General features: G+C 47.3%; 1 protein-coding gene across 2 annotated transcripts; it reads left to right on the top strand.

The window, feature by feature from the left end:
- Positions 1–214: 214 nt before the first annotated feature.
- Positions 215–10,382, top strand: LOC308118960 (transmembrane protein 237A-like). 2 transcript variants are annotated; one of them, XM_080478696.1, is made up of 10 exons: positions 215–375; positions 466–496; positions 3,249–3,324; positions 3,426–3,554; positions 4,264–4,369; positions 4,679–4,833; positions 7,358–7,670; positions 8,400–8,473; positions 8,569–8,656; positions 9,450–9,951. In XM_080478696.1, the coding sequence occupies exons 3-10, from the start codon at positions 3,255–3,257 to the stop codon at positions 9,586–9,588; spliced, it is 1,074 nt and encodes a 357-aa protein (XP_080334822.1). In that variant the 5' UTR covers positions 215–375; positions 466–496; positions 3,249–3,254; the 3' UTR covers positions 9,589–9,951. The 2 variants fall into 2 exon arrangements, with proteins under 2 accessions (XP_080334822.1, XP_080334821.1); XM_080478695.1 differs by adding an exon at positions 10,197–10,382 and having other exon boundaries at positions 257–496; positions 9,450–9,571.
- Positions 10,383–11,035: the final 653 nt, after the last annotated feature.

The raw sequence follows: 11,035 nt of genomic DNA, 5'->3' as shown, positions 1-11,035 counted from the left end.
TCCACTGCGTCACCTCAGTGTCTCAGATTATTGTCAGATTGTTTCTCCTCCCCGTGGAGGTTCTAATACTCCGGATGATCCCAACAGATCACAGGTCAGTGGAACCGTTCACGTCGTCCTCACCTGGAGGAGGAGGAGGAGGAGGAGGAGGAGGAGGAGGAAGAGGAAGAGGAAGAGGAAGAGGAGGAGCTTCCCAAGGCTTCAGGTGATTAGCATCGGTGACCGATTTGAAGCTCTGCCAGGAGGTGACGGCTCAGAGCTCCCAGAGTCTGCAGGAGCTCAGCACATGATCCTGCTGCTGCTCTAGAGCCTCCAGACACTCTGCTCCTGCAGCCTCCTCCTCTCTGCTCCTGCAGCCTCCTCCTCTCTGCTCCGGCAGCCTCCTCCTCTCTGCTCCTGCAGCCTCCTCCTCTCTGCTCCTGCAGCCTCCTCCTCTCTGCTCCTGCAGCCTCCTCCTCTCTCCAGAGCTTCTTCAGCTTCACTGCTGCAGACTCAGGTACACGCACACACACACACACACACACACACACACACACACACACACACACACACACACACACACACACACACACACACACACACACACACACACACACACACACACACACACACACACACAGGACGTTTGCTTCATTGAGTTACCTTCGTGTTTTTTCCTTCGCCTACGTTTATTTATTCTTTGGTTTTTATGTATTTTACCAACTTTTCACAAAAACTATTAACCCGAATTTCATGAAATCTTCAGGGATGATTTGTCTTCATCCAAAGATAATCCCATTGAATATTGAGAATGATTGGGTCAAAGGTCAAGGTCTGAGTCTTGAAAACATTTGGGTCAGTTTTAAACCAATTGATGTCAAACCAACTTCAATGTTCAGTTTTCGATTCCCTGTCCTCTGATATGTCACATGATGCAGTGACGTCATGGCCCTGGTTAGTGGTTGGGGGTCAAAGGTCGGGGGGGGGGGGGGGTCACACAGACATTGTAATGCATGCTAATGTCCAGTTTGTGGACTAGCTAACATGCTAATGTGTGCTGCAGAACCATCATCTTGAGCAGCAGGAGACTCCAGGTCTCTTCCTGTTCAAGAGCAGGAACTGTTCTGACCCCAGGAGGTTCTAGATCATATTGTTTGTTCAAGCTGCCAAACTGGACAAGGGAGGAAAATAGAATTAACCCACAAGGTGCTGCAAGCTCTGCTAATGCTAATGCTACAAGGACAGAGATATGTGGACATTAATAAAGTAAAAGTATGACATGAAAAGAGCCGTGATGATGACTGATTCTCAGAGCGCCTGGCGAGATGGAAATGTGAAACAGGTGTTTTTAGAGAAAAAACTAAAAGTATGTGACACGACCGGGACTTAAAAGTGCTCATGTGGGGGGGAGCAGGACACCGGAACACGACGTCAAGGTATAACATCAGGGCCCACGAACCCCCACCCATCTCCAAGACGGAGTTGCTTCGAAGACGTGCGTCTTTGTAAGGAGACCCGTGTCGACCCACGAGGACCGGGACCAGAAGGGCAGAACCTGCTGGACAAGTGAAAAGCCATTTAAAGTACTTTCCTTAATAGGGGAAAACGCAACTTTATGCAACGCTGCTACTGCACATGTGCACCCCGGGCGTATTAACGAGTAGTTCTGCACATGCTCAGTAGAGACCAGACGTAAATGCAGGTTTGTGTCAATGAAGATTTTTTGGTGAATGTAGAAGGGGAAATACCAGCTTCAGTAAAACACCAGGTACTGTATGTGGAAACGTGGAAACGTGGCCTGAAGTTCACGCCCACCTGCAGATATGCAACGCTGGAGTATAGACTACGACAGAGACACCAACAGCCAAATCTGCTCATTCAGAACACGCTCAGATGATTTACTCAGTAAAGTCAGGAGAGGAACTACGATGTTGGAGGTTCATCTTCAATCTAAGACCAGCAGAAGTGTGGCACCAGCAATGGCTTCTTCCCTCAGCGATGGCTGGATTGCCACATATTACCTCCCAAAATAATCTCACCAACTTGACATTACACATCTGGAAAGTTTCTTCTGTGACCTAAAAGATGAACCAGGGATGGGAGGAGTCTTCAAAAGTAGTTCCACCTCAGCTGGAGAACGCCGCCACTGAAAACTTCCTGGAGTCGATGCTTCTTGAGCCGTTCTCTCCCGACAATGTCATCGTGTCTTCACATCGACCTGGCCTGCAGTAATGTGTGTTGGACAGACCGGTTCGTGGTTTATATCCAGCACACAGGGAACCTCTGCACCCTGAGGGCCTTTGATTCTAGTGTGCACCGACACTGGAGGAGTCCGAGTGGCGTCAAGGAAACCAACACTTTCTAACTTCAGGCTGAAACAGGTCCAGATTAGGGGCTTTTCTTTGATAAACAATTCTGAAGTTGTTCATGAAGTTATTGATTTGACGGGTCTGATTTCAGAAGGTGCAGCAGAGCAAAGATAAAGTCTGTATGAAAACTCTACTCTGCTGTACTTTGGTGTATTTCACTTACTTCTACACGGTAGACAGGACTGTCCTTGTGCGTCTCCTATCGTACAGTAGGAGTGGAAACTCGGAGCCGTGAAGGAAAGAAACACGTTCAACATTTCCACCATTTCTAATTTCGACTCTCCACCAGTGCAACGAATTCCAAAGTGTAGAAATGTAATTTCAGATCAACTCAAACCAGCAAAGAAATGTTCCACATGCTCACTTTGATGTTGTGAGATTATCAAAGGCTTCGTTTCTAATCCCTTCTTGTTACAGTGTTTCACTCTCGGATTATGAACCACTGAGTTTTATTTTTGCATTTTTTTCCCTTCCATTTATTCGAACATGTACTCTAGTACTTATTATTTCTATTTTACCCTATTCGATAGCTCACACAGCAGACACAGCCCTCCCGTTAACCTGGTACTAACCAGTCTTATAGGTTACTGGTTGACTGGATGAAGTCACCCTGAACTTGAGAGTAGTTTGTGGATCAAAGTGTGATAAAGAGGAGTTGGCCTGGTTCCAGTCTGCTCTGTGACACCAGCGTCGCTCCGCCACCTGTCCTCAGAGGATAATCCATTTATCTCCTTCACCCCCCCCCCCCCCCCAGAGGATAATCCATTTATCTCCTTCAGGCTCCGCCCCCCTTCCTCCTGCAGGTCCAAGTTAAACATTAATCAACCTGACCTGCATCGCTGAGGAGAGAAACACTGGCTGCCGCTTTGTTTACAAGAGCAGCGTTTCCTCTGTCCACAGAGCGACATGCCGACCGTCAAGAACAAGAAGAGGAAGAACAAGAAGGAGGCCATCGATGAAGAGGAGCAGGCTGAAGGTGACGGCCGGGACACCTGCTGGTTTATTACAAGTCTTAACAAAGATCCACAAACACAAAACCACAAGTGAGCTCCTTCAGCGGTGATGGTTGTGTTTCAGTGGCCGTCGACATGGAGGTGGAGGAAGTGGTGAACAGGAGCCACTCCGACAGCAAAGACCATCTAACCCCGGAGCCGCAAGATCCAGCGCCACATAAGAAGAAGAAGAAGAGGAGGACGGCAACCATCGGTAAGATAAACAACTTCATGTCCATCGTCTTTTCACCAAAGTGAATCAGGAGTGTTCTTCTTTCATCTGAGATCGTCTCACTCTGGTTCACCTGCTGCTGACTTACTGGTTCTAGGATGGATCGGTTGGCTGGTCAGTGGGTCTCTGTCAGGTTGTTCTTTCATAGTTTTACAGTTGGTTGGTCGGCTGGTCAGTCAGTTGGTTGGCTGGTCGGTTGGTCGGCTGGTCGGTTGGTCGGCTGGTCGGCTGGTCGGTTGGTCAGCTGGTCGGCTGGTCGGTTGGTTGGTCGGTTGGTTGGTTGGTTGGTTGGTTGGTTGGTTGGTTGGTGGGTTGGTTGGTCGGCTGGTCGGTTGGTTGGTTGGCTGGTCGGCTAGTCAGTTGGTTGGTCGGCTGGTCGGTTGGTAGGGTGGTTGGTTGGCTGGTCGGCTGGTCGGTTGGTCGGCTGGTCGGCTGGTCGGCTGGTTGGTTGGTTGGTTGATTGGTTGCTTGGTCGGTTGGTTGCTTGGTTGCTTGGTCGGTTGGTCGCTTCGTCGGTGAGTCGGTTGGTTGGTCAGTTGGCTGGTCAGTTGGTCGGTTGGTCGGTTGGTTGGATATCATTCTAATTATTTTCCACCTGGTTTTGTGGCGTCAGACCAGGAAACGACACTTCATATAGTAACATGATGATCGTTCGGTCGTAACTCTTCTCACACGGTGTTCTCTTCATCAGACCAGGAGACGGAACATGCCGACACTCCGAACGGGAACATGTCGGAGCCGGTGGTGGACGGAGAGGAAGCAACAGTCGCTGTCACCAGAAGAACCAAAAGGAAGAAGTGAGAACAACATATACAACAACAAACACTTCCCTGGCTCATGGAGCTTCCAACATGTTCCCTGTTTAATGATGTTCCCCGTTTAATGATGTTCCCTGTGATGTTCCCTGTTTAATGATGTTCCCTGTGATGTTCCCTGTTTAATGATGTTCCCTGTGATGTTCCCTGTTTAATGATGTTCCCTGTGATGTTCCCTGTGATGTTCCCTGGGATGTTCCCTGTTTAATGATGTTCCCCGTTTAATGATGTTCCCTGTGATGTTCCCTGTTTAATGATGTTCCCTGGGATGTTCCCTGTGTCTCCCCGCAGGAAGGCCAAGAGCTCGGAGCAGTACATTAACGATCTGGGAGCTGAAGACGAGGACGTGGTCACTGAGGCCCAGTCTCCCATCCCCCAGCATGCCTTGTTCTCCGCCCCCCACGGACACAGCCAGCCGGTGGGGAGAGTCTTTGTGGAGAGGAACCGTGAGTCTGCGTACGCCACAGTGTTTTCAAGGGAAACGGAAGAATTTTGGGTGTTCGTTGACATGACGATGATCGGAGTTGCTGGAAACACAACTTTTCAAAATTGCTGTGACTCTGTCTCCATGGAAACGGGGGGAAACACACATTTCTGTAAATGTTCAGGCTGACTCTCGCTAGAGAGTCCAGAACGCTGCGTATGTACACCACATCATACCAAATGGTTCTTCTGCACATGCTCAGTAGAGCCAATCACAACAAAGTTTCCCCCGTGGTGTCATGACTCCCAGTTTATATTCTCCTGTAATAACAATCCAACTTGGTGGTTTTATTTTGACAGTCACCATAATAACAATCCAACTTGGTGGTTTTATTTTGACAGTCACCATAATAACAATCCAACTTGGTGGTTTTATTTTGACAGTCACCGTAATAACAATCCAACTTGGTGGTTTTATTTTGACAGTCACCATAATAACAATCCAACTTGGTGGTTTTATTTTGACAGTCACCATAATAACAATCCAACTTGGTGGTTAGATTTTGACAGTCACCGTAATAACAATCCAACTTGGTGGTTTTATTTTGACAGTCACCGTAATAACAATCCAACTTGGTGGTTTTATTTTGACAGTCACTATGATAACAATCCAACTTGGTGGTTTTATTTTGACAGTCACCGTAATAACAATCCAACTTGGTGGTTTTATTTTGACAGTCACCGTAATAACAATCCAACTTGGTGGTTTTATTTTGACAGTCACCGTAATAACAATCCAACTTGGTGGTTTTATTTTGACAGTCTGTCCATTAGAATGTTCTCCCAGAGTTCATGTTTAGAGCTCATTGTTCTGTGTATGTGTGTGGCTTCAATATTAAAACGAACAGCGCCCACTGGTGGCCCAACATGAAAACTACATAATTAAACAGACGTCGTTGTCGTGTAAACGGGACTAGTATGTAATCTGAAGCGAGTTAAATTTGACTGGTGGCCCGTCTGGACTGAGATTTCTGTGTTTTGGGAGCAGGTTGGAGGAGGACAGTCCCTCTGGCAGCGACGGTCTCTAATCCGAGCCGAGCTTGCTGACGTCTATGTGGGTCACTGGCAGCCGGCTGAGCCTGACCTGCCAGATCTCCTCCAACCCTCTCCCGGGGTTCGATCCGGCGGAGAAAACAAGCTGATTCACACCAGATTCATCAGCAAAGACGAAGCATAAAGAGCTTAATCAGTAACAACAAAAACCTGAATTAATACTCTCCTGTAATGTCTAGTCGTTATAAAAACTGCCAGAGTTATTATAAATATGCCAACAATGTGAAAGTTACCAATATATCCATTGTTGTACACCGGGTGGCAGTGTGGAGTCACTTTTGTCTCTTCTTTTTTTCTGCAATGTTTCATAAGTTGTAAACATTTGATGCGTCCATAATAGGAATCCTCTATTTGTCATATATACAATAAATTCACAGCAACAGTTGTTTGCTGCACTCAGTACACCACCTGGTGGGGGAAACTGGTACTGCAACACTCAACAGGATGTGCTACCTGGACGGATTTCGAGCAACACCTCAGAAAACTGTATTTCGGACGACGACATGATGGATTTGTTGTCTCGTAATGGTCAATAACATAGATTCTGTTGGTTTCTGTTAAATCCAACACGGACGAATCGTTTGGTAAAACTGCAATCCACCAAAATAAACTACAACAATATACATTAGTGTCATTTCGAAAAATATATTTAAATCAACTTAAAATATTCTAAAAACTTGATATACCCTGCAAAATGACTAAAACACGACAGAACGATACAGAAATTGGCAATAAAGTCACTTTAATTATCTTCGCCATTGAAAGTTGGGGCGAAGGTAATGTTTTGGCTGCATTTATTTATTTGTTTGTTTGTTTACTAGTTTGTTTGTTTGTATTCTGTCAATTTTTCTCGAAAACTATTGACATGAACTGCATGAAATTTTCAGGGATGACTTTTTTTATCCATGGATGGTTCCGTAATTTTGAGAGCGATTGGGTCAAAGGTCAAGGTCACGAAAAGGTCAAAAACGTCATAACTCGGTCAGTTTTAATCCAATTGATGTCAGACCAATGCCAGATTGTTCGGTTTTTAGTTCCCTATCCTCTGATAGGTCACATGATGCAGTGACGTCATTACCCTGACTAGCGGTTGGGGGTCAAAGGTCAACAGGGGGTCAGACAGAAATAGTGAAACGTGGTGCAGTGGTGGATCTAATAACTTTGTAATCCATTGGTTTCCATGGTGACAAATGTAGCGTTGGTGAAGGTCTGCGTTCTACCGAGTGTAGCTCTAGTTGAGAATCTGCAGTTTATTTCTTTTTGACGGTTAGTTTATAAACTCCTGCTGTGGGAAACTGAACAGGAATGTTTGATTGAGTTTAAGCTGCAGCGAGCGACAAGAGAGGCTGAAGATGCTCCGTTCCTGGAAACTCTAGAAATACCCCTTGGTAATGAGACTTTCTCTAAAGCGAAGCTGGCTCTGTGCGTGTGCAGGACGCTTCCAGGCCGAGCGGGTCGACCACCTGAGGCAGTCGGAGCTCATGGACGACTACGTGGACCCCAGGCAGATCTGGACCACCAGGGACGTGGCCCTGAAGGTCCACAGCAGCTTCAGGGTGGTGGGGCTGTTCTCCCACGGCTTCCTGGCCGGGTACGCGGTGTGGAACATCATCGTGGTGTACGTGTTGGCCGGCGAGCAGATGACCACGCTGCCCAACCTGCTGCAGCAGTACCACCCGCTGGCCTACCCAGCCCAGTCCCTGCTGTACCTGCTGCTGGCCATCAGCACCGTGTCCAGCTTCGACAGGTAGGGGTGTGTGTGTGTGTGTGGGGGGGGGGGGGGGTCTTCTGAGGTCATATCATCTTATCATTCTCCTCCTCCTGTTCTCCTCCTCCTCCTCCTCCTGTTCCTCCTGTTCTCCTCCTCCTCCTCCTGTCCTCCTCCTCCTCCTCCTGTTCTCCTCCTCCTCCTGGTCTGGTCGGTCCAGAAACCTTCAGTATTCTAAGGTTCTAGCTCCTCCTTGATTTTCCTCATTTGAATATTGGATCATAGGAGCTACATTCAGAATCTGCTGTGTCTGTGTGAGCTGGACTGGCTCCGCCCACACATGCCCATCTTGGGAAGAGGAGGAAGTACTTCCTCTCGTGGTGCCATGTGCCAGAGCAGAGCTGCCTAATTGTGGGAGGAGTCAAAGGGAGGGCCTACCTTGATTGTGATTGGCTGAACCCCCGATGACACTATATAGGGTTTGATCTCTGATTGGCTGGTTGGAGCAACACACTTTTTAAAACGTGAAACAAGCCAGGGACAGAGAGGACAGACTGTCTTCACTTCTGGGACATCAGTCCAGGTATGGGGACGAGTAGTACTGCTGGAGAACCTTTAGGGAGGGAAGTTTGCTTAAAATGTGTGTGTGTGTGTGTGTGTGTGTGTGTGTGTGTGTGTGTGTGTGTGTGTGTGTGTGTGTGTGTGTGTGTGTGTGTGTGTGTGTGTGTGTGTGTGTGTGTGTGTGTGTGTGTGTGTGTGTGTGTGCAGAGTGAACCTGGCTAAGACCTCCATGGCTCTGAGAGGTTTCCTCACTCTGGATCCTGCAGCTCTGGCGTCTTTCTGTGAGCGACACACCGAGCGTCAAATCATTAATGACACAACTAACACAGTGTGTGTTGACGTGTGTGTTGACGTGTGTGTTGACGTGTGTGTTCAGTGTACTTTATAGCCCTGATCCTGTCCCTCAGCCAGCAGATGACCAGTGACCGGATCAACTTGTATCCGACAGCCAACGAGACGCTCTGGTGAGGAAACTCTGCTTCTTTAACATTGAAGGTCAATTCCTTTCTTTCTTCTTCATTTTCTCACTTACATAGATTGAATACTTCTACGTCAGGATCCCTCTGCTGGTTCATCATCTGAACCACCAACTACTCTGATTACTTTTCCAGCCTCCTGTTGCTCCGTCACAACTTTTTGGAGTTTTTGCTTCCGTCGAATTCAAACTTCAGATTCAGATTTAGAAACAGAAAAATACCTTGATATACCCCGAAATACCTTGAAATTCCTTGAAATACCTTAAAATTCCTTGACATTTCTTGAAATACCTCGAAATACCTCCGCTGTAAAATATGAGATTTTATTGATTCTTTTGGGAGTAAAATTATGAATCAGTGTCGTTTTTATTCAACACAGCGTCCCAACTTTTATGGTGATTGAAGTTATATAATCAAAGAAAAGATAAACTAAATGAGCCTGTAAATTAATATAATAATCTTCATCCTGCTCCTCCTCTTCCTCTTGCTCATCCTCCACCTCCTCCTCCTCCTCTTCCTCCTCCACCTGTTTCTTCTCTTCCTCCTCTTCTTCCTCCACCTCCTCCACCTCCTCCTCCTCCTCTTCCTCCTCCACCTGTTCCTCCTCTTCCTCCTCCACCTGTTTCTTCTCTTCCTCCTCTTCTTCCTCTTGCTCATCCTCCACCTCCTCCTCCTCCTCTTCCTCCTCCACCTGTTTCTTCTCTTCCTCCTCTTCTTCCTCCACCTCCTCCACCTCCTCCTCCTTCTCTTCCTCCTCCACCTCCTCCACCTCCTCCTGCAGGCCTCCGGGCTCGGAGCAGCAGATCCTTCGTCCCTGGATCGTGGTGAACCTGGTGGTGTCTCTGCTGGTGGGCGTGGCCTGGGCGGTGGTCTCCACCCGGCCGGACATCGACTACACAGAAGGTGAGAGGAGACATTAAACTTTCTCTGAGTTCCAGGAACCGTCACAGGAACTCTGGTTCCCACCACGGGGGAACCTTCATGGTTCCTTGCAGAGAAGGTTCCAGGTACCTCTGCTAATGTTCTTCCGTCTAGTCTGCACAGGTTTGTGTCCACAGCGCCACCTCGTGGATCTTATGGAGAACTTATCTGCATTCTGACGTACAAAACAAATGAAAGGATTTGGAGGCTGTGGTCCGAATCAGCTGTGGATCCTCAGTCCTCAGTCCCACAGCGATCAATGAGGGGATGAAAACCTGTTTTGACCTGTTTAAATTGTGGGCCGGAACTCATCTGAAGACTAGAAGTTCTCTGACATCCGGAAGGGAACATTTGAGACACAGATTTTAAAAATGTCACGTGCATAAAGAAGTTTGTTTCATCTGACTTTGAATTCTGATGGAAGGTTTGTGTCACTCTATAGTTTGACCACTAGGTGGCGACACAGCCAAACTAGTGTGTGTGTGTGTGTGTGTGTGTGTGTGTGTGTGTGTGTGTGTGTGTGTGTGTGTGTGTGTGTGTGTGTGTGTGTGTGTGTGTGTGTGTGTGTGTGTCTTTCCATCATGTTGGTGTTTTTTGTTTATTCCAGATTTCCTGATGACGATGGAGGTTGAAGAATTCCCGAGAGGAGACGAGAACCTTGAGATCCCAGCATGAAGCTACCAGAACCCCCCCCCACACACACACACACACACACTAAATATCTGTTTTTGTACTGTAAACTAGCACTGTGTGTGTTGCCTCATTGTGATTTTAATAAAGGAGTCCTACCTGTAACGTCCTCCAGTGTTTTGACTGAACACAGTCGTTGTGTGAGCAGATCGTCCTCACATGTTCTGATCCAGAACTCGGTGCTGTTAGAGACCGAGAATCAGAAAACGATTCTTGTGGAGAACCGGTTCCCAGTGTTTCAATTCCCTGGAATCGTTTGCTGATTTTTTTAACTGTCGATTCCCGGATCCATTCCAGCCACAACAACGTCGTTCACCAGGAAACAAAGCGTGAAAGTTTGGTTCTATTTGAGAACGAAGGACGACAACAGGGCAACTTGCAGTACCGTATTGTTCCTAACAGACGTGCAGGCAGGCCATCTATTGGGAGCATGTGAGCTCAAGTTAAAACATTTTGTAAAATATGGTAATTACATGTAACATGTAAGAAACCCCTGCACCGGGGTGATATGGCGTCTGCTCCCCCAGCCTCGGGTGGTAAGAATAAGAAAAACTTTTTTTATTAAATTGACTGTTGTTTCTGCATTTTTACACTCACTGTGAAATAAAATATTTTATCAAGTAGTGAGGTTTGGTCTTTCTTCGCGTGCGACGCGTCTTTGAAAAGGGGGGGGGGGGGGGGGGGGGGGCGCTCTTCTTTTAGGCGGTGCTCTTCTATTAGGAACCATACGGTACTTGCAAAGTGGCTGTTTCATCA

Source organism: Lipophrys pholis (genome assembly GCF_963383615.2).
Source record: "Lipophrys pholis genome assembly, chromosome: 13".
NCBI classification, from domain to species: Eukaryota; Metazoa; Chordata; class Actinopteri; order Blenniiformes; family Blenniidae; genus Lipophrys; species Lipophrys pholis.
This window is presented reverse-complemented; position numbering and strand designations above follow the sequence as displayed.